Genomic DNA, 22,670 nt, shown 5'->3' with positions numbered 1-22,670 from the left:
TTAAATTTTACTATTATATGTTAAGGGGAGGAGGGAGAGTTCAAAACTATTATATCAATTTAGGGAGGGGGAATTTTCGGACCGGAAAAACATAGGTAGAAACTCAACACCCTATCTACTAAGATATTGGACCACATGCGTCATATATCTTCACAATACCATAAAGTTGCTCAAATTGAAAGATGGAACAATAAACGTCATATTGAGGTGAAGCCATAAAGAACATTGGTTATTACTTAACAACTGCCATACATGCTTTTATCCAAGTGATACATTAATCAATCTAGTTTAATAGTAAAGGGCACACTATTGTAACCAACTTCGCTACGAACACTAGTAAGCAAATGAAACCGTTGTGTTGATGCTCGTCTTATTTCTTCACTACCCTTTTCTTTCCCCAAATCTTTAGATTTGGCTACAAACACCAAAGTATGATATCCTGCATTTACTGGCCAAATTGATAAGATAGCTCAGAGCATACATGATACACAGCTAAACAGAAACCTTGTGTTCGTGTTCGTTATATGGATCATAGCATACGATGCATGGACATGGACACATATATGATACGAGAATAGGACACAGCACGACATGATGAATAGAGGAGATATCACCGTATCCATGCATCGAAGATCATATCGATCATACAATGCCGTTGAAATTTTCAGGTGAAGGGACCTTCCGGTGACCAGATTCATGATTTTTTCGTGACAAAGACTACTGAAAAGTTTGAGTTTTTCGCTCATTGCATAGGAGTCCATCAGTTTTGCTTCACCAACAAGTCTCCCTATCATGAAACCATAGATTTCGATATACATGTTAGCCATTTTACCGTGTACTACGGTCAACATGCAAAAGATGGTGAGCGATTGATATGCAGAGCACTTTAACCCATTGTTAGAACAGGTACCAAAACTCGGACCAAAACTATATAATTCACATTCTATCAGCCGAGAAGGTGAGAAGGGCTAAGAGCGAGGAGCGGTCCGCTTGGGTGGACGGAAAAACAAAGTTCCCCTGAATCCAAGGCCTTCCCGGCACTAGATTGTAGGACTGTGTCCTAGGGAGCCTTTATAACGTTCATTTGAGCAGCATTGGCTAGAGGCTCAGACCGAACGACAGGCAATCGGTATTTGATCAACTCTATTTACCTTGATGATTGAACTAATATTGATCCGTGCATTTAACAACAACAAAGTTTTATTTCACTAAGTAGCATCGACTGTATCAATTTTAGATGCCATTGCACTCAATTTTGCGCCAAGTCTTTCTTTAGCTCCAAGTATTCCTGTCGTTTCTTAAAATCTCTTTCTAAGTCATCCTAGGTCTTCCGCTATCCTTTTGTCCTGAGTTTGTCTCGTAATTGTATTTTCTAACTGGAGCATCTGTAGATTTTTGTTTCACATATCCAAACCACCTTAACCGATTTTTTCTCATCTTATCTTCAATAGTAACCACTTCTACTTTACATCAGATATCTTCATTCTTAATCCTCCATTGTGTGCATAAACAGCTATAATTCTCTAGCACCGTGTAAGCATAGTTTCTTTCTCAATCTTTTCGTAATATAAATTGTTTCTTGCAATCGTTGATGCAGCAAACGAAGCAACGGGTCAGAGGGCGATCCATAAGGCTTTTTTTCGAGTCAGCAGCGCTTGTCGGTGCCAGAGTTCCCCAAGTTTTCCTTCTTCGCTGCCTTTTTGGACAGAAGCTTGGGGTGACCAGAGTCTAACCTTGACACAGCCACAATACTTAATCACAGTAGAAGAATTTTACACTTCAATTCTTACTCCATGCTTATGATTTTGGGCATATACGTTAAACTGCGATTTGCAAGTAAAGCGGAATGACTCCTCTAGCATTGCTCATACATTCAAATCTAGCAAGAATTCATTTCCCTTCGTCTTCTTTTTATTGAAATGTAGACCTTATTTACCGAAACTAGTTACACATGGAAAAGAAGAAAGTTTTTCGGAATTTGAAATCGGAAACAAAATAATTTCACACACTGGAGTGGTTTGATAATACAATTAGGGAAGAAGGAAAGAATGTCATAAGCAAAGCTCTAAAGCTTGAAGCAAAGATAAGATGAAGAAACAGATCGGTATATTCTAATACCGATCATCACATCGAAATGACAATATAGATACAATAAGTAGTTTTTTTGTTTTGGTTTTATACGCCACACGGTAAATTCCATCCATCATTGCTATACAGCTCCCTATCTTCTTTGGAAATATATGGTGGAGCCAGTTACAGAACACCATGCTCCTCCATTGGAGCACTTAGGAGAACAACAGTGTCAAGGCCTGTGGTTGATGAATGCAGCAAAACCATTTTTTCTGTGCACCAGGAAATCAAACCAAGTCAAATCATCCGCAAAGAGTGAGGAATTCAAGCCTATTAGATTTTGGCAGCAGAAATAATCACCCTCCAGTTATTTGTTCTATTATTCTACTAATTGGAAATGCAGCAGATAGAGAAAACGAAAAGCCGACACAATGATCAATTGATAAGAGCAAATATTTCCAGGGCCATTAGTTCTTTCTATTATTCACAATAAAACAAACAAATTTTCCAATTAGGCTACATCTGTCAAAAAGGAGACAGAACCCGAGTTAAGTTAACGCATGCCAATTCCACTCGAATGGAATAATGCAGATAAAACAGCCGAATCATCTTCTGTTCTTTTATTTTCCAAGTATCTTGGCCCTAACATTAGATCTGTCTTTTGCCACATTTCGTTAATAGAGTTCTGTATAAGTCAGTTGCATTGATTTTCACATCAAATGGTACGCTGAGTTTGACAGATAAGGCAGTGTTACATATAGTTGAATATTGTACTACTGACGTAACTTGAAAAGCAATAACTTGCACCTAAGAGAACCGCAAATAATACATTGCCATTGGCTGACTCATGTATATATCAAATCATTAGAGAAAGAAACGAGACAACAGTTAAATGAGAAAAAATCTTACAGACGAAGGCCTGCCAGTGCCAGGATCCACTCCTCCTCCATGCCTGATATTAGGATCAACCTTTCCTGGTGACTGGTTTTCCACCTGTCTTTTTCTCATCCCTAGCCTTGTTAAAGATCACAGTAAACCCCTCAGCCGAAGCAGGATCATTGACGTCCCATTCACCAAATTTTGGGAGTGGCCTGCATTTTTCCTGTTAGAATTCAGTAATATATTCTCATTGTTATTCAGCATGGCAAGGCAAAGGGCACCCAAGTAATAAGTTTACAAATCTAATGATTGCGAGGCAATTACATATTCTCTTAACTACAAAAACAAAAGTATAGACAAGCACTCCGTTACATCCCGAACCTATCTAGGTTGTCTTCAAGCTTACAGGTACTGGCCCCATATACCTAAAAACGTATCCCAATATCATACCACTAGTCTTTACATGCCAAACACCAATCTAACAATTCTAACCTGGTCTCAACCTTGGGCCTAGTGCTATATCGTTTCAACTTTCAAAAAAACTTCGGTAAGGATCTGAGTCGGAATATAAGTGCTTACAAACTTTCTATTGGTAGTAAGTTTTTGCGACACTGAGTTGAAGTCCTAACTCTTGTTCAGTGCTGCATCATTTGGATAATCCTAGACATAGAGTAAAATAAAGGAGGGATTTCCTCCCTCATTGTTGTGATAGGAATCACTCAAAGACTATGGGAACCACTCCACTTCATAATAGCATTTCACTGAGTTCAACACTGTAATGGAAAAACGCAAGAATATACAAACATAAGGCAACCAGCACACCATGGAGCTAATGTCCTATGAAAAGGATAGAAAATAGATATCAGACGGGAAGGAAGAAGCTCAGCGAAGGCAACTGAAACACAACTATTTAGACAACATAAATCCATTTTCACGAAGCACTTAGCACAGATGTCGAAAGATACACCAATTGACTGAAATACGAAAAAGGATAAAGAACTCTAACCTTCCCCGACGACATAAGAACCCAATTAAAAAAAAATCTATTTAGCCCTCAATGAAATCCTTGTTTTGGGCAAGGTAATAACAACAAAACCTCTTCATCCAGCTAGTTTATGCATTCAAAGTCCGGATGAAGATCACACACATACATACAGAACCATACAAACACATGACCATGAAAACTTAGGAATCACGCGATGCCATTAATATACTAAGCATTAAAGGTAAATACAGAAACCAGTCATAAACACCATCAGGAAGCAATTTGTATAAAGATTATATTCCCCACTCAAACAACGAAAGATAATAAAAAACCAACAATACCTTTTATTCTATTACAATTCGGGCATCCAACCCGAAACCAATTGGCAACAGGTGGAGACGCTCGAGATCATTCAAACTATTTACGTAACACTTCAATTCCCGACATGGGATTCACACTCTCGAAACAATACCTGCTCCAAGAAGCAATATACTCTCAAAAATTTCAACTTACCAACTTTGTAATAAACACAAAGAAAACTTGTCATTTTCTCACTAACCCTTTTCTGTTCATTTTCATTTTGACCATATTCCTAATCAAACAAAACCATAAATCAAACTGAAAAACTATAATCTGCTCCTCTGAAGAATCCAAATTTTGCATCAAGTATATGTATTTACTTTAATAATGATAAAAACATAAAAATTAAAACTAAAAACATGAATTTTGCTAAGAAGTTAATGAGAATTACACTCAAGTCAATACAAATTAACGAATAAATCTAACTGAATTAGAGCTCAACCCAATCAGAAACCCAGCAAACAAGCATCGCAAAGATTAAATTTAAACAAAAACCAAATAAAGCCATACAAAAGATTAAGAATTTATATTTGGATTGAAGAAAGAGATTACGTACCGACATGAATTCGATCAAAGAAGAAAGAACTTTTTTATTTTCCGAGAAAATGAAATGACTCGGAAAGCACAGAGAGAGAGAGAGAGAGAGAGAGAGAGAGAGAGAGAGATGTTGGGCCTAAATCGCATTGTGAAATCTGGGAAAGAATACGAGGCTTTAACGGTTTTTGTTTCGGGTTGAACGGCGTTATTTTGCTGACTGGAACGGAAAGATGATTCGTATCGCCGTTAAGTCGGCGTCAACCCTGACGTGGTTTGTGCGTTTGGAATAAAATTGAGACTCCAAAAAAATGGAAAATTGCACAATCACTATCCTACATTAAATCCATGAATAAAATCGAACCAGCTTATTCAAGTTTTAGTACTGATGTATTACCACGCTTAATTTTCCTTAGAACTCAGTTAAAACGCATAATTGTTATCAATTTATCACTTGTTAATTAGATAAATAGTGCACTTTTAATAAATGACGAAAGTTTGGTATAAAGATTTGATTGACCAAAATTCTTTGGCACGTATTTTGTACTTTTAGGAAGACAAGTCATAGTAAAGGAAGTCATTTAGTGGTCATCATTCCACATTGAGAAACTAATTCCCACATCAAAAAATAGTCAAGTTAGCATATCGAAAGCTAACGCAACTTTTTGAGAGTCCAATAATCATTTAGATGCTAGGGACAACACAACTTGAGCAACGAGCCCCTTGCATTTCCATTTCTTTGTTGATTGCTTATTCTCGATGCATTAAATAAAAGAGAGTTTTAACGATAAGCTCACGGTATTGTTCATTTTAACGAAAAATCATATTTTTACACTAAAAAGTCAAACTTGATACTATTCACTTTACCCTTTATTTTGTCGTTATTGTTAAAACTCAAAATTTTCAAATTATTTTCTTTAGTTTTCCTTAAATAAAATGCATTACTAGCTCATAAGTTAAAATTTGCTAAAATAAATTAAAAGATTCTGTTTAAGTGGCCTGGTTAAAATCTTGCAGGGAGAAAACTGAATGGGAAAAACTCCAAACTTAGGAGAAAGAGTAGCACATTTATAAAGTTATAATACAAATCAGTTTAAAAGGGACCAAGCAAACACAGCAATCGTTTACCCCCAAAAAAAAAAAAATGCAAATATAGGAATCCGGGAGAAGAAACGTCGGCCGAGAAATATTGTGGATTACTTTACTAGTTTACTTTACAAGAATAAACATGATTAATAATAATAATAATAATATTATTATTATTATTATTAAAACATTCCTCGAGAAAATGATACCCGGACCATCAGCTTCATATCTGTATGGAAGGGATGTGGGATATTTTGTGCCAGTAGCGTCCTTTTCCTGGTTGGCATCTCTCTTTTAGCACTGGACACCCATTGATGAACAGTGTCTCTAGTGAAGGAGGCAGACCCTCCTCTGGAATGGATGCTAGCTTTGGACAATTGTAGAGCCACAGAGATTGAAGAGAGGTGAGGAATTGAAAGCCCTTGCTGCTCAGTTTCTTCAGATTCGGGAAGCCTTTTATTGAGAGGTTAGTGAGAGATTTGGGGAGGAGCGTCTCCGTCCGTACCATGTCGGGTGGAAACGACACCGTATCCGGGTCTTCACCACTTATCCACAAATTTCTAAGAGAGGTGAGTCTGTGCAACCCCCACTCCAACTCCCACAATGACTTACAGCTCTTGACCTTATAAATTGAAAGCCACGTGAGGTTGGGAGGAAAAGTCAAACCTTCACAGTAGTCGATCCTCAAATCCTCAAGAGAGTTGAGATTGTGCATGTCTGCGGGCAACGCCTCCAATTTCTCGCAATTTCTGATAATGATCTTTCTCAGGTTGGAGGGTATTCTCCCCCCACTAAGTCTCGGGATGGAAACAAGACTTCCACAGTTCCCAATAATTAGAGTTTGAAGATTGCTGAGGTGGCATAAGCCATCCGGTAAGGATTTCAGATTTTGGCAATTCCAGATCTCAATACGTTCAAGGCAGTGATTGGTGTTGTCGCTGAAGAACCCGTTCGGTGCTATTAAACCCACTCGTTCACATTCCTCCTCATCTACTAGTGATTTCAAACTTTTGCAATTTCCTATACTTATTCTTCTGAGATTTTGGGGAATCTGGAATTTTGCAAAATATATCAACGAATGGCACTCTCTAATGTCGATGTCTTTAAGAGAAGGTGGCAGACCAACATCTGGAAAAGAAACTAGAGATGAACATTCGTATATGCGAAGCTCTTGAAGAGACGACAGCTGATTTAACCCTTTTGGTAGCTTCAAAAGATTTTCGCACTTTTTTAACCGCAGAAATTCAAGCTTGCACTCCAATATTTCCAATTGCAGCAACTCCTCTGCTTCTTCTCCCAATTCTTCAACCAGACGAGAGTTGTCTTCAATTTCCAAACGGCCAAGACTAGTCAACCGCCGCAATAATCTACCCTCATTCTTCCATGAGGACGTCAGCTTCTCACATCCATTAATCTTCAAATCTCTAACCTTCTTTAATCCCTTCCTGAACAATTCCCCTGCTTCCAGAGACATCACCTCCGAAATGTTTGAAAGCCACAAGGACTCTAATAACTCAAACTCAACCTTAGCATCTGTATGTTTCAACACTTTACAATCGTCAATGTTTATTTGACGAAGTTGTTTGTAGTTGGCAATCGAAACCACCAATTCCTCACATTTAACAATTTCAAGTTTGGCTAACAAATCGAGCTTCTCTGGCAGGTTACCTTCCAACTTAGAACATTTTATTATTGAAAGCCTTTTCAGGCAAGGGAAAACACCACTTCCGTGATCTAGTTGGAAAGGAAGCCACACCTTCCAATGTTGCATATCCACAAACTCGAGAATCTCTAACAGCGGAAAAGCCAAGACACACTCGCCATAAAACTCAGCACCAACACTTTCCACTGCATTCATTCCTCTAATATAAAGCTCTTTGAGATGAGGCAATTGTCCGAGAGGTGGCAACAACAAACAATTGTTACATTCCTCTAAGCGCATAAGCACCATATTAGACAAGAAAGAATCTCCAACCCATGATGAAAATTCCTTGCCGGCGTACCTCTTGATGGTGAGCTCCTTGATCTTTGTATGAGGCTGCAACATGTCAAGCATAGCAGATTCCATTTCTCTTATGTTGCTTGAATGAGACCATTCTAGAACCAACGAATCAAGCCTCTCCTTGCATTTCAAGTTGGCCGTCCTGGCATCCTCGACATCAGTCACATTCTCCAATTTTGAGAGGCACAATGTCCCTCGGAGATGCAATAGGGGCCCTATCTCTCTTATCCCAGATTGATCACTACCTTCGCTCGCCACAAAATTAGTCAATGATTGGAGATTCGTCAATCTACCTAGTTGCGAAGGCATTCCTTCCAACGAAGATGCACCTGAGTTGTTGAGATGGCGCAACTTAATTAGATTGCTCAAGTCCGCAGGCAATGACTTCAATTCATCACAACCTTCCAATATCAATGTTTGCAAGTAGTAAAGAATGCTTGTTGATTTAGGCAAACTGGTTATCAATGTGTAGGATAGGTCAAGATACTGTAACAACCTCAAATCACCGATTGACTTTGGCAGCTCAGTTATTTTGTAGCCATTGAAAGAGAGCACTCGTAAGTATTGCAACTGTGGTAATAACTCAAAAGTAACCTTACGAGACAAAGAATTAATGCCCCAACTGGAATCTGAGAGTGAAAGTGGCAGGAATGTTCGCAAACGTTCAGCTTTTGGAAAGTCCTCAAATCTCATAACTCCATCAAATCGACCAGCAATGAAAGACGAATGGCGAGCCCTTCGAAAGCAAGTGCTTTGCAAGTTATCACCTTGCTTATCTTCCAATCTAAAACATATTTCACCTGCTGCCCATCGTGCTAAATCATTAACGAGGTCATGCATTACATATCGTGAATTGTTTTTGCTTGATTCTTGAAACAGCGACCTTGCTAATAGCTCTCGAAAGTAGTCGCGGCCCAAATCCTCCATTTGTTTATTGTCGTCATGTTTTTGTTGAATCAAACCCTCTGCCATCAACAAAAGGACGAGCTGCTTCTCCCCAAATTCATAGTCATTTGGAAGTATTGAGCAATAGGCAAAACACCTCTTCAAATGTGATGGAAGATAGTGATAGCTCAACTTTAGTACAGGAAGAAGGCCACTCTTATCTGCTAGATTCCATAATTTGTTGTCCAATATTTCTCCCCACTCTTCTTTTTCTTGGCGACGTAAAAGACCACCGAGAGTTCTTGCAGCTAATGGTAATCCACAACATTTTCCAACAATTTTCGTCCGAATTACCTCATAATTTACTGGTTTTCCGTTATTAATTTCCCCGAACGCGTGTCGCTCAAATATTTCCATACAATCATCATCTGCCATACACTCCAAATTATGAACTCCAGCGGCTCCCGTAATCTTTGCAACATTCCTGTCACGGGTTGTCACAATTATGTTGCTTCCTCCTGCTCCGACGCCAAAAGGGGATTGAAGTCTTGTCCAGAGATCGTATAGATCATAGTCATCTTTGTCCCAGATATCATCTAAAACAATTAAAAACTTTTTTCCTCTTAATTGCTCACTCAAATCATGCTGCATTTTACTAAACTCCTCCACTTGAACGGGTCGGGATGTGATTGATTCAAGAATTGCCTTTGTCACTCGCACCACATCAAAGTCATCGGACACAGATACCCAGATCTTGAGCTCAAAATCCTTCATGGCATCATCTTTGTTGTTGAATACAAGTTGAGCAAGTGTCGTCTTCCCAACTCCGGCCATGCCAACTATAGCAACTACACCAAAATTGACAGCACCTGCACGCTCGTATTTTCTGGACAACAATTCAATAATCTCCCCTTTGTCACCATCTCTTCCAACAACAAGCTTTTCATCTAATACGCCTGAACTTGGTAGACTTTGCGATTCCTTAGCAGACGTCCCAGTATCTTTCAAGCAAAACTTGTCTTTCCGTTCAGATATGTCTTGCAACCGCTTCGTAATCTTCTTCATTTCAGAGTTCATATCAAAACTCAATTTAACTTTATAAAATGATCTCCGTACCTTCCTGCTTGGGCTGGCTTGATCACGTCCCTCTATCATGCGCTTCAACATTTGAGTGGCAAATTTGTCCAACATGTCTTCGATATCATAAGCCAGGTCTCTGAGATCATCCAGCCACAGTTTCACACCACCTTCAGTCAGTTGCCTTTCCTCAGCGTCGCTCAGCACCGCTCCAATTGTAGACAACGTGGTCCTCCACTTCTCCAGCTTCTGTCCAACGCCCCGGAAATTGCCCAAGTACTCAAGAATCTCGCTAGGGGTCAACCTGTCGAGCAGCAACTGTAGAAACGCCGCAAGAAAAACCTCTCCGAGTGCCATGTTAAGAGCGAGGATTACTCCGAGCAATCAACGAAAGACCGAACCGCTTTTGAGCAATATTGAGGTGCAGAACTATACAAATTAAGTGAACAAACAAATGAATAAAAAGTGGTTCAAATAAAATGAAAAACAACTAATGTATTATTCAAATAAATAATAAGAACTTACATGGAAGTTCAAATCTAACTCTGCTTGTGATCAACAAATACAGACTCAACGAAGGGAAGATCAACGGTCAAAGACTTGTTCCTTGGAAATTTGGAAGCTTGACCCGTTGAGACTCAGAAATAGTCACAACTGCACAAATTAAAATGATGAGAACTAATTATTGATGCCAGTGCAATTATATACAAATTTATAGTAAAAGTGAAATAATCAATTAATGGACTCCAATAAAAAATAAAATAAAAAACTTGATATTGCATGTATAAAGCACAATAAAACACACCACATAATATTACTTACTAGGAAAATGTTAGGAAGATCACATATTTTTGTGTCATATTTATGTATATTTATGTACCATTTGATGTGACAAGTAAGGGATACATGTCACGTCAATTTATGAATCTATCTTATGTTGATTGTGTCCATCACTTACCATATGAGATGATACTAATATATTATATAAATATGTGATTTTTCTAGCACTACCCTTTAAATAATAAAGCACAATAAAACATACTATATACGATTGCAAAAATCATATATTAGTATACATTGTTTTTCTTAAATTTTAACATGTTGAACAAATAAACGGGCAGTTAGTTCTAAAGGGTTTAGGGTTTTGAGAGTTGAGGAGTTTGGGCTTAAGGCCCGGCCCAAGTATTGGGTCAAGGGCCCGTGTGACTTGGCCCGAAGGCCTGTGTAGTTACAAGGGTTGGGTGTAGGTTGTAGCGGGCCAAAGGCCCGAAGTTGGGACACGGCCCGCAGGGCCTGGGTTTGTTTCCCGCCGGGAAAAGGAGGCCGGAGCTTCCTAGCTCCGGACGACGCCACCCCGACGCCACCCTAGTCTACGATTTAAGTGCCAAAACGAAGGTAGAGGTGAGAGGAAGAGATTGGTACCTGTTTCACGACGAGTGGTGGCCGGATTTTCGCTGGAGAGTCACGGGGTTTCGCCGGAGATCTCCTGGGTTTCTGGGCTTCACCGAGCTTCACTGAGACGGGGAAGAGGGAGGGGAGATCCTCGCGAGGGTGAGGGTCGTGGTGGTGTTGCCGGGGTGCCACTTTGGATGTCCGTGGGTGTGTGCGACGAGTGGTGGCCGGATTTTCGCTGGAGAGTCACGGGGTTTCGCCGGAGATCTCCTGGGTTTCTGGGCTTCACCGAGCTTCACTGAGACGGGGAAGAGGGAGGGGAGATCCTCGCGAGGGTGAGGGTCGTGGTGGTGTTGCCGGGGTGCCACTTTGGATGTCCGTGGGTGTGTGCGGGTTCGATCGGGGAGAGAGTCCGAGAGAGAGAGAGAGAGTTGAGCTGAGAGAGAAGAGAGTGGGTGCTGAGGGAGAGAGTATAGGGGAAAGACTGGAGATAAGGAGAGTGAGTTGAGAGACTGCCACGTGGCAGGCAGTGATGGGTGAGGATTTAAGGGAAAATCTGAAAAGTGATCCGGATGGGGCAAATGGATGGGGACTAAAATGTAAACTTCACGAACTTTTTAGGGAAACAAAAGAAATTACGATAATTTGGGGGTGGGGTTTTACAAAAAGTGCACAAATTATGTAGCTGGTTATTGCTGCGATAATTAGGTGTTGAAAGACCATAACGAAGTCTCCCTCTTTCTGCCCAAAAGGAAAGTTAGATTCCTCTTTACCTCTCTCTTTATTTTTCGTGGGGTCATATTGTTTTAGGAATATGCTATCTACACACTTTATTTTTCTTCTCATACAATTTTTGATAATTTTTGTTTGTTGATCTTCTTCAATTCATCTTATCCGACGATTGAAAATTAAAAAAATATGTGAGAAGTAAAATAAGATATGTAAATATCACTTCTACTTTACATCAGATATCCTCATTCTTAATCCTCCATTGTGTGCATAAACAGCTATAATTCTCTAGCACCGTGTAAGCATAGTTTCTTTCTCAATCTTTTCGTAATATAAATTGTTTCTTGCAATCGTTGATGCAGCAAACGAAGCAACGGGCCAGAGGGCGATCCATAAGGGATTTTTTCGAGTCAGCAGCGCTTGTCGGTGCCAGAGTTCCCCAAGTTTTCCTACTTCGCGGCCTTTTTGGACAGAAGCTTGGGGTGACCAGAGTCTAACCTTGACACAGCCACAATACTTAATCACAGTAGAAGAACTTTACACTTCAATTCTTACTCCATGCGTATGATTTTGTGCATATGCGTTAAACTGCGATTTGCAAGTAAAGCGGAATGACTCCTCCGGTATTGCTCATACATTCAAATCTAGCAAGAAATCATTTCCCTTCGTCTTCTTTTTATTGAAATGTAGACTTTATTTACCGAAACTAGATACACATGGAAAAGAAGAAAGTTTTTTCGGAATTTGAAATCGGAAACAAAATAATTTCACACACTGGAGTGGTTTGATAATACAATTAGGGAAGAAGGAAAGAATGTCATAAGCAAAGCTCTAAAGCTTGGAGCAAAGATAAGACGAAGAAACAGATCGGTATATTCTAATACCGATCATCACATCGAACGGACAATATAGATACAATAAGTAGTTGTCGTTCTTACTTCTCCCATCACCAAGTTTTTTTGTTTTGGTTTTATACGCCACATGGTAAATTCCATCCATCATTGCTATACAGCTCCCTATCTTCTTTGGAAATATATGGTGGAGCCAGTTACAGAACACCATGCTCCTCCATTGGAGCACTTAGGAGAACAACATTGTCAAGACTCTGCCTGTGGTTGATAAATGCAGCAAAACCATTTTTTCTGTGCACCAGGAAATCAAACCAAACCAAATCAAATCATCCGCAAAGAGTGAGGAATTCAAGCATATTAGATTTTGGCAGCAGAAATAATCACCCTCCAGTTATTTGTTCTATTATTCAACTAATTGGAAATGCAGCAGATACAGAAAACGCATATAGAGAAAACGAAAAGCCGACACAATGATCAATTGACAAGAGCAAATATTTCCAGGGCCATTAGTTCTTTCTATTATTCACAATAAAACAAACAAATTTTCCAATTAGGCTACATCTGTCAAAAAGGAGACAGAACCCGAGTTAAGTTAACGCATGCCAATTCCACTCGAATGGAATAATGCAGATAAAACAGCCGAATCATCTTCTATTCTTTTATTTTCCAAGTATCTTGGCCCTAACATTAGATCTGTCTTTTGCCACATTTCGTTAATAGAGTTCTGTATAAGTCAGTTGCATTGATTTTCACATCAAATGGTACGCTGAGTTTGACAGATAAGGCAGTGTTACATATAGTTGAATATTGTACTACTGACGTCACTTGAAAAGCAATAACTTGCACCTAAGAGAACCGCAAATAATACATTGCCATTGGCTGACTCATGTATATATCAAATCATTAGAGAAAGAAACGAGACAACAGTTAAATGAGAAAAAAATCTTACAGACGAAGGCCTGCCAGTGCCAGGATCCACTCCTCCATGCCTGATATTAGGATCAACCTTTCCTGGTGACTCTGGTTTTCCACCTGTCTTCTTCTCATCCCTAGCCTTGTTAAAGATCACAGTAAACCCCTCAGCCGAAGCAGGATCATTGACGTCCCATTCACCAAATTTTGGGAGTGGCCTGCCTTTTTCCTGTTAGAATTCAGTAATATATTCTCATTGTTATTCAGCATAGCAAGGCAAAGGGCACCCAAGTAATAAGTTTACAAATCTAATGATTGCGAGGCAATTACATATTCTCTTAACTACAAAAACAAAAGTATAGACAAGCACTCTGTTATATCCCGAACCTATCTAGGTTGTCTTCAAGCTTACAGGTACTGGCCCCATATACCTAAAAACGTATCCCAATATCATACCACTAGTCTTTACATGCCAAACACCAATCTAACAATTCTAACCTGGTCTCAACCTTGGGCCTAGTGCTATGTCGTTTCAACTTTCAAAAAAACTTCGGTAAGGATCTGAGTCGGAATATAAGTGCTTACAAACATTCTATTAGTAGTAAGTTTTTGCGACACTGAGTTGAAGTCCTAACTCTTGTTCAGTGCTGCATCATTTGGATAATCCTAGACATAGAGTAAAATAAGGGAGGGATTTCCTCCCTCATTGTTGTGATAGGAATCACTCAAAGACTATGGGAACCACTCCACTTCATAATAGCATTTCACTGAGTTCAACACTGTAATGGAAAAACGCAAGAATATACAAACATAGGGCAACCAGCACACCATGGAGCTAATGTCCTATGAAAAGGATAGAAAATAGATATCAGACGAGAAGGAAGAAGCTCAGCGAAGGCAACTGAAACACAACTATTTAGACAACATAAATCCATTTTCACGAAGCACTTAGCACAGATGTCGAAAGATACACCAATTGACTGAAATACGAAAAAGGATAAAGAACTCAAACCTTCCCCGACGACATAAGAACCCAGTTAAAAAAAATCTATTTAGCCCCCAATGAAATCCTTGTTTTGGGCAAGGTAATAACAACAAAACCTCTTCATCCAGCTAGTTTATGCAATCAAAGTCGGGATGAAGATCACACACATACATACAGAACCATACAAACACATGACCATGAAAACTTAGGAATTACGCGATGCCATTAATATACTAAACATTAAAAGTAAATACAGAAACCAGTCATAAACACCATCAGGAAGCAATTTGTATAAAGATTATATTCCCCACTCAAACAACGAAAGATAATAAAAAACCAACAATACCTTTTATTCTATTACAATTCGAGCATCCAACCCGAAACTAATTGGCAACGGGTGGAGACGCCTAAGATCATTCAAACTATTTACGTAACACTTCAATTCCCGACATGGGATTCACACTCTCGAAACAATACCTGCTCCAAGAAGCAATATACTCTCAAAAATTTCAACTTACTAACTTTGTAATAAACACAAAGAAAACTTGTCATTTTCTCACTAACCCTTTTCTGTTCATTTTCATTTTCACCATATTCCTAATCAAACAAAACCATAAATCAAACTGAAAAACTATAATTTGCTCCTCTGAAGAATCCAAATTTTGCATCAAGTATATGTATTTACTTTAATAATGATAAAAACATAAAAATTAAAACTAAAAACATGAATTTTGCTAAGAAATTAATATAAAACCAATGCATCTGAGAGAATTACACTCAAGTCAATACAAATTAACGAATAAATCTAACTGAATTAGAGCTCAACCCAATCAGAAACCCAGCAAATAAGCATCGCAAAGATTAAATTTAAACAAAAACCAAATAAAGCCATACAAAAGATTAAGAATTTATATTCGGATTGAAGAAAGAGATTACGTACCGACATGAATTCGATCAAAGAGGAAAGAACCTTTCTATTTTCCGGGAAAATGAAATGACTCGGAAAGCAGAGAGAGAGAGAGAGAGAGACGTTGGGCCAGAAATGGGCCTAAATCGCATTGTGAAATCTGGGAAAGAATACGAGGCTTTAACGGTTTTTGTTTCGGGTTGAACGGCGTTATTTTGCTGACGGGAACGGAAAGATGATTCGTATCGCCGTTAAGTCGACGTCAGCCCTGACGTGGTTTGTGCGTTTGGAATAAAATTGAGACTCCAATAAAAAAACGGAAAATTGCACAATCACTATACTATATTAAATCCATGAATAAAATCGAACCAGCTTATTCGAGTTTTAGTACTGATGTATTACTACGCTTAATTTTTCTTAGAACTCAGTTAAAACACATAATTATCATCAATTTATCACTTATTAATTAGATGAATAGTGTATTTTTTTAATAAATGATGAAAGTTTGGTATAAAGATTTGATTGATCAAAATTCTTTGGCACGTATTTTGTACTTTCAGGAAAACAAGTCATAGTAAAGGAAGTCATTTAGTGGTCATCATTCCACATTGGGAAACTAATTCCCACATCAAAAACTAGTCAAGTTAGCAAATCGAAGCTATCGCAACTTTTTGAAAGTCCAACCATCATTTAGATGCTAGAGACAACACAACTTGAGCAACGAGCCCCTTGCATTTCCATTTCTTTGTTGATTGCTTATTCTCGATGCATTAAATAAAAGAGCGTTTTAACGAAAAGTTCACGGTACTGTTCATTTTAACAAAAAATCACATTTTTACATCAAAAAGTCAAACCTGGTATTATTCACTTTACCTTTTATTTTGTCCTTGTTGTTAAAATTCAAAGTTTTGAAGTCATTTTCATTAGTTTTCCTTAAATAAAATGCATTACTAGCTCATAAGTTAAAATTTGCTAAAATAAATTAAAAGATTGGGTTTAAGTGGCCTGGTTAAAATATTGTTGGGAGAAAACTGAATGGGAAAAACTCCAAACTTAGGAGAAAGAGTAGCACATTTATAAAGTTATAATACAAATCAGTTTAGAAGGGACCAAGCAAACACATCAATCGTTTACCCCCCAAAAAAAAGAGCAAATATAGGAATCTGGGAGAAGAAACGTCGGCCGAGAAATATTGTGGATTACTTTACTTTACAAGAATAAACATGATTATTAATAATAATAATATTAATATTAAAACATTCCTCGAGAAAATGATACCTGGACCATCAGCTTCATATCTCCCTGCCATCTATCTCTATGGAAGGGATGTGGGATATTTTGTGCCAGTAGCGTCCTTTTACTGGTTGGCATCTCTTTTTTAGCACTGGACACCTATAGATGTGAAGTTGCTCTAGTGAAGGAGGCAGACCCTCCTCTGGAATGGATGCTAGCTTTGGACAATTCAAGAGTTGAAGAGATTGAAGGGAGGTGAGGCATTGAAAGCCCTTGCTGCTCAGTTCCTTCAGATTCGGGAAGCCTTCTATTATGAGTTCAGTGAGAGATTTGGGGAGGAGCGTCTCCATGCGGACCATGTCGGGTGGAAACGACACCGTATCCGGGTCTTCACCATCGATTAAAAGAAAGGTGAGTCTCTGCAACCCCCACTCCAACTCCCACAATGACTTACAGCTCTTTACCTCATTAATTGAAAGCAACGTGAGGTTGGGAGGAAAAGTCAAACCTTCACAGTAATCGATCCTCAATTCCTCAAGAGAGTTGAGATTGTGCATGTCTTCGGGCAACGCCTCCAATTTCTCGCATTCTCTGATCCAGATATATCTCAGGTTGGAGGGTCTTCTCCCCCCACTCAGTCTCGGGATGGAAACAAGACTTTCACATTCTTGAATGTATAGCTCTTGAAGATTGCTGAGGTGGCATAAGCCATCCGGTAAGGATTTCAGATTTGGGCAATTCCAGATCATAATATATTCAAGGCAGTGATTGGTGTTGTCGTTGAAGAACCCGTTCGGTGCTATTAAACCCATTCGTTCACATTCCTCCTCATCTACTAATGATTTCAAACTTTTGCAATCTTTAATCCTTATTCCTCTGAGATTTTGGGGAATCGGGAATTTTGCAAAATATATCAACGAATGGCACGATGCAATCTCGATGTTTTTAAGAGAAGGTGGCAGACCAACATCTGGAAAAGAAACTAGAGATGAACATTTGTATATGCGAAGCTCTTGAAGAGACGACAGCTGATTTAACCGAAGCTTCAAAAGATTTTCGCACTTTTTTAACTCCAGGCATTCAAGCTTGCACTCCAATATTTGCAATTGCAGCAACTCATCTGCTTCTTCTCCCAATTCTTCAACTAGACGAGAGTTGTCTTCAATTTCCAAACGGCCAAGACAAGTCAACCGCTGCAATAATCTACCCTCATTCTTCAATGACGACGTCAGCTTCTCACATCCATTAATCCTCAAATCTCTAACCTTGCTTAATCCCTTCCTCAACAATTCCCCTGTTTCCAGAGACATCACCTCCGAAATGTTTGAAAGCCACAAGGACTCTAATAACTCAAACTCAACCTTAGCATCTGTATGTACCAATACTTTACAACCGTCAATGTTTATTTGACGAAGTTGTTTGTAGTTGGCAATCGAAACCACCAATTCCTCACATTCAACAATTTCAAGTTTGGCTAATAAATTGAGCTTCTCTGGCAGCTTACCTTCCAACTTAGAACAATTTTTTATTGAAAGCCTTCTCAGGCAAGGGAAAACACCACTTCCGTGATCCAGTTGGAAAGGAAGCCACACCTTCCAATGCTGCATATCCACAAACTCGAGAATCTCTAACAGCGGAAAAGCCAAGACACACTCGCCATAAAACTCAGGACCAACACTTTCCACTGCATTCATTCCTCTAATATAAAGCTCCATGAGATGAGGCAATTGTCCGAGAGGTGGCAACGATAAACAATTGTTACATTCCTCTAAGCGCACAAGCACCATATTAAAGAAGAAGGAACCTTCAACCCATGATGAAAATTCCTTTCCGGCGTAACTCTTGATAGTGAACTCCTTGAGCTTTGTATGAGGATGTAACATGTCGAGCACAACAGATTCCATTTCTCTTGTGTTGCTTGAACGAGACCATTCTAGAACCAATGAATCAAGCCTCTCTTTCCATTTCAAGTTGGCCCTCCTGGCATCCTCGACATCAGTCACATTCTCCAATTTTGAGAGGCACAATGTCCTTCGAAGATGCAATAAGGGCCCTATCTCTCTTATCCCTGATTGATCACTATCTTCGCTCGCCACAAAAAGAGGCAGTGATTGTAGATTCGTCAATCGACCTAGTTGCGAAGGCATTCCTTCCAACGAATATGCACCTGAGTTGTTGAGATGGCGCAAATTAATTAGATTACTCATGTTCATGGGCAATGACTTCAATTTAGAACAACCTTCCAATATCAATGTTTGCAAGTAGTAAAGAGCGCTTGTTGATTTAGGCAAACTGGTTATCAATGTGTAGGATAGGTTAAGATACTGTAACAACCTCAAATCACCGATTGACTTTGGCAGCCCAGTTATTTTGTAGCCATTGAAAGAGAACACTCGTAAGTATTACAACTCTGGTAATAGCTCAAAAGTAACCTTACGAGACAAAGATTTACTCCGCCAACTGGAATCTGAAAGTGAAAGTGAAAGTGGCAGGAATGTTCGCAAACGTTCAGCTTTTGGAAAGTCCTTAAATCTCATAACTCCATCAAATTGACCAGCAATGAAAGACGAATGGCGAGCCCTTCGAAAGCAAGTGTTTTGCAAGTTATCACCTTGCTTATCTTCTAATCTAAAACATATTTCACCTACTGCCCATCGTGCTAAATCATTAATGAGGCCATACATTACATATCGTGAATTTTTTTTACTTGATTCTTGAAACAGCGACCTTGCTAATAGCTCTCGAAAGTAGTCACAACTGCACAAATTAAAATGATGAGAACTAATTATTGATGCCTGTGCAATTATATACAAATTTATAGTAAAAGTGAAATAATCAATTAATGGACTCCTAGTAAGCATTTCTAGAGGTGACAATTAATGGACTCCAATAAAAAATAAAATAAAAAACTTGATATTGCATGTATAAAGCACAATAAAACACACCACATAATATTAATTACTAGGAAAATGTTAGGAAGATCACATATTTTTGTGTCATATTTATGTACATCTGATGTGGCAAGCAAGGTATATATGTCACGTCAATTTATGAATCTATCTAACTGGATGTTGATTGTGTCCATCACTTACCATATGAGATGATACTAATATATTATATAAATATGTCATTTTTCTAGCACTACCCTTTAAATAAAAAAGCACAATAAAACATACTATATACGATTGCAAAAATCATATATTAGTATACATTGTTTTTCTTAAATTTTAACATGTTGAACAAATAAACGGGCAGTTAGTTCTAAAGGGTTTAGGGTTTAGGGTTTAGAGAGTTGAAGAGTTTGGGCTTAAGGCCCGGCGCAAGTATTGGGACAAGGGCCCGTGTGACTTGGCCCGAAGGCCTGTGTAGTTACAAGGGTTGGGTGTAGGTTGTAGCGGGCCGAAGGCCCGAAGTTGGGACACGGCCCGCAGGGCCTGGGTTTGTTTCTCGCCGGGAAAAGGAGGCCGGAGCTTCCTAGCTCCGGACGACGCCACCCTAGTCTACGATTTAAGTGCCAAAACGAAGGTAGAAGTGAGAGGAAGAGATTGGTACCTGTTTCACGACGAGTGGTGGCCGGGAAGTGGCCGGATTTTCGCTGGAGAGCCACGGGGTTTCGCCGGAGATCTCCTGGGTTTCTGGGCTTCACCGAGCTTCACTGAGACGGGGAAGAGGGAGGGGAGATCCTCGCGAGGGTGAGGGTGGTGGTGGTGTTGCCAGGGTGCCACTTTGGGTGTGCGTGGGTGTGTGCGGGTTCGATCGGGGAGAGAGTCCGAGAGAGAGAGAGAGAGAGAGAGAGAGAGAGAGAGTTGAGCTGAGAGAGAAGAGAGTGAGTGCTGAGGGAGAGAGCGTAGGGGAAAGAATGGAGATAGGGAGAGTGAGTTGAGAGACTGCCACGTGGCAGGCAGTGATGGGTGAGGATTTAAGGGAAAATCTGAAAAGTGATCCGGATGGGGCAAATGGATGGGGACTAAAATGTAAACTTCACGAACTTTTTAGGGAAAAAAAAGAAATTACGATTATTTGGGAGTGGGGTTTTACAAAAAGTGCACAAATTATGTAGCTGGTTATTGCTGCGATAATTAGGTGTTGAAAGACCATAACGAAGTCTCCTTCTTTCTGCCCAAAAGGAAAGTTAGATTCCTCTTTACCTCTCTCTTTATTTTTCGTGGGGTCATATTGTTTTAGGAATATGCTATCCACATATCTTATTTTCCTTCTCATACAATCTTTGATAATTTTTGTTTATTGATCTTCTTTAATTCATCCGATTCGACGGCCGAAAATTAAAAAAATGTGTGAGAAGTAAAATAAAGTGTGTGAATATCACATCCCTTGTTTTATCATTTTGATTGCTTTCTTATCTCCTACGTCTTACACGGTTATATTTTTTTTTTTTCATTTGGAGAAAATTGTGGTAATGGTTTCTCAACTTTAACCAAATTATAATAATGATCTTTTAATTAAAAATTCATGATTATTTGTCTCTTAACTCATTAAAATATGCAGCTATAATCTTTATTTTTTCATGGGGTCATGCTGTTTTATCTTTTTAATTGCTTTCTTATCTCCTTTGTCCCACACGGTTATACTTTTTCTTTTCCTTTATACGAACGATTTTGGGAGATGAGGGACCAAACACGCAACTCAGGGTGGAGGAGTGATTGCTCGTAGACAACTAAGTTGCATTTCCTTGCAACACCGATTATTTTATTTTGAGAGGGTGATTGGTTCAATTTTATAGGTCATTGTAGATAATGTTGAGACTCAAACACCTTGAGCCACACAACACAAAGAAGAAGAAAATGATCCTGCAAAAAGTTACTATGGATTATTGTTTACCATCTTGTAGTTATACTACTTAATTAGTCACAGAGCCATATTTAGATCAATTGAAGATGAAGAGCAAGTTTTATTAGCATATAATTAATGGACATCTAGCTATTAAAGAAAGGAAACAAGTCAAACAACATTGAGCAAGTAATTTTAGACTTATGTCCTGCCGTGTGAATTTGCTTTTTACTAATAAGTTGCCCAGCAACTTGACTTTTTCACTACCCAAAAGCTGAAAATGCATGAACCCGAATATGCTAGGAAAGTACAAAAACTAAATTAACATGATGCACGTGGAGAGAAACTTAAACACAAATTGTATTGTTAACCTATGGTGTTATGATGACACCCCTACATATGTCTAATCATTCCCTAAATATGGTCATTACCTGCTGAGAACTCTACCGGATGATTTACAAAAGATACCATATTCGTTGTTGATATATTTGAAGGAGTTATACAATTTAGGATTTAGTAAATGGGTGTGATATTTATACATCCCTTTTCACTTCTCATATACTTTTTAAAATTTTGGCCGTCAGATTAGATAAATTGAAATAAATCAAATGACAGAAGTTAATAAGTAGTATGTGAGAAGTAAAAAAAAAGTGTGAGAACTAAAAATAGATGTGTAAATGGTACATCCCTTTAGTAAAATAGGTAGTTTAAATGGAATTAGGCGTTGACTTGAAAGACTGCAACAAGTCTTCCTCTTTCGACGACAACTACTTCAGAGCTCTTCAATTTGCCATGACGATTACGTGTTGAAAGACTATAACAAGTCTTATCTTTCTGCCCATAAAGAAAGAAAGATTCCTCTTTTTTTATCTCTGTCTTTATATTTAGTGGGGTCATATTGTTTTCTTTTTTATTGCTTTCTTATTGTCAATATCCTACACGGTTATATTTTAAGAAAATTAATAAAAATAATTTAAAATTGTTGAGTTTTAACG

At 38.7% G+C, this 22,670-nt stretch overlaps 3 protein-coding genes across 6 annotated transcripts in view; all 3 read right to left on the bottom strand.

The window, feature by feature from the left end:
- Positions 1 to 1,958: 1,958 nt before the first annotated feature.
- Positions 1,959 to 22,670, bottom strand: part of LOC137737820 (putative disease resistance RPP13-like protein 1) — a 68,767-nt gene continuing 48,055 nt past the window's right edge. The window contains exons 2-5 of one of the 2 annotated variants that reach the window (XM_088679995.1): positions 10,404 to 10,532; positions 6,124 to 10,307; positions 2,980 to 3,172; positions 1,959 to 2,342 (exon numbers count right to left, since the gene is read on the bottom strand). In XM_088679995.1, coding sequence (XP_088536121.1) covers positions 6,138 to 10,235 — 4,098 coding nt within the window. In that variant the 5' untranslated portion in view covers positions 10,236 to 10,307; positions 10,404 to 10,532 and the 3' untranslated portion in view covers positions 1,959 to 2,342; positions 2,980 to 3,172; positions 6,124 to 6,137. Of the gene's footprint in view, positions 2,343 to 2,979; positions 3,173 to 4,850; positions 10,308 to 10,403; positions 10,533 to 22,670 lie in introns of those variants that run through there. The other variant, XM_088679996.1, reaches the window with a different exon arrangement.
- Positions 12,723 to 20,759, bottom strand: LOC137736868 (putative disease resistance protein At3g14460). Of its 2 annotated transcripts, XR_015953458.1 has the most exons (4): positions 20,440 to 20,759; positions 16,933 to 19,644; positions 13,800 to 13,991; positions 12,723 to 13,141 (listed from the first exon to the last, which is right to left on the bottom strand). XR_015953458.1 is itself a non-coding variant. In XM_088679998.1 (2 exons), the coding sequence occupies exon 2, from the start codon at positions 19,098 to 19,100 to the stop codon at positions 16,947 to 16,949; it is 2,154 nt and encodes a 717-aa protein (XP_088536124.1). In that variant the 5' UTR covers positions 19,101 to 19,644; positions 20,440 to 20,759; the 3' UTR covers positions 16,932 to 16,946. The 2 variants fall into 2 exon arrangements, 1 of the variants encoding a protein (XP_088536124.1); XM_088679998.1 differs by lacking the exons at positions 12,723 to 13,141; positions 13,800 to 13,991 and having other exon boundaries at positions 16,932 to 19,644.
- The window catches only part of LOC137736870 (protein NOI4-like), a 24,089-nt gene continuing 14,141 nt past the window's right edge, over positions 12,723 to 22,670 (bottom strand). Inside the window, exons 1-3 of one of the 2 annotated variants that reach the window (XM_088680000.1) lie at positions 15,688 to 16,926; positions 13,800 to 13,991; positions 12,723 to 13,141 (exon numbers count right to left, since the gene is read on the bottom strand). In XM_088680000.1, the coding sequence (XP_088536126.1) occupies positions 13,097 to 13,141; positions 13,800 to 13,991; positions 15,688 to 15,693 (243 nt within the window). In that variant the 5' untranslated portion in view covers positions 15,694 to 16,926 and the 3' untranslated portion in view covers positions 12,723 to 13,096. Of the gene's footprint in view, positions 13,142 to 13,799; positions 13,992 to 15,687; positions 16,927 to 22,670 lie in introns of those variants that run through there. The other variant, XM_088679999.1, reaches the window with a different exon arrangement.

The sequence above is a fragment of the Pyrus communis genome, chromosome 11 (genome assembly GCF_041283825.1).
Source record: "Pyrus communis isolate YQ-2024b chromosome 11, ASM4128382v1, whole genome shotgun sequence".
NCBI classification, from domain to species: Eukaryota; Viridiplantae; Streptophyta; class Magnoliopsida; order Rosales; family Rosaceae; genus Pyrus; species Pyrus communis.
Note: the sequence above shows the minus strand (reverse complement) of the source record. Positions and strands in the feature narration are given on the sequence as shown.

Bases quoted from the DNA above. Each gene is read 5' to 3' on its own strand.
- LOC137736868 (XM_088679998.1), bottom strand. From the start codon at position 19,100: ATGAACATGAGTAATCTAATTAATTTGCGCCATCTCAACAACTCAGGT.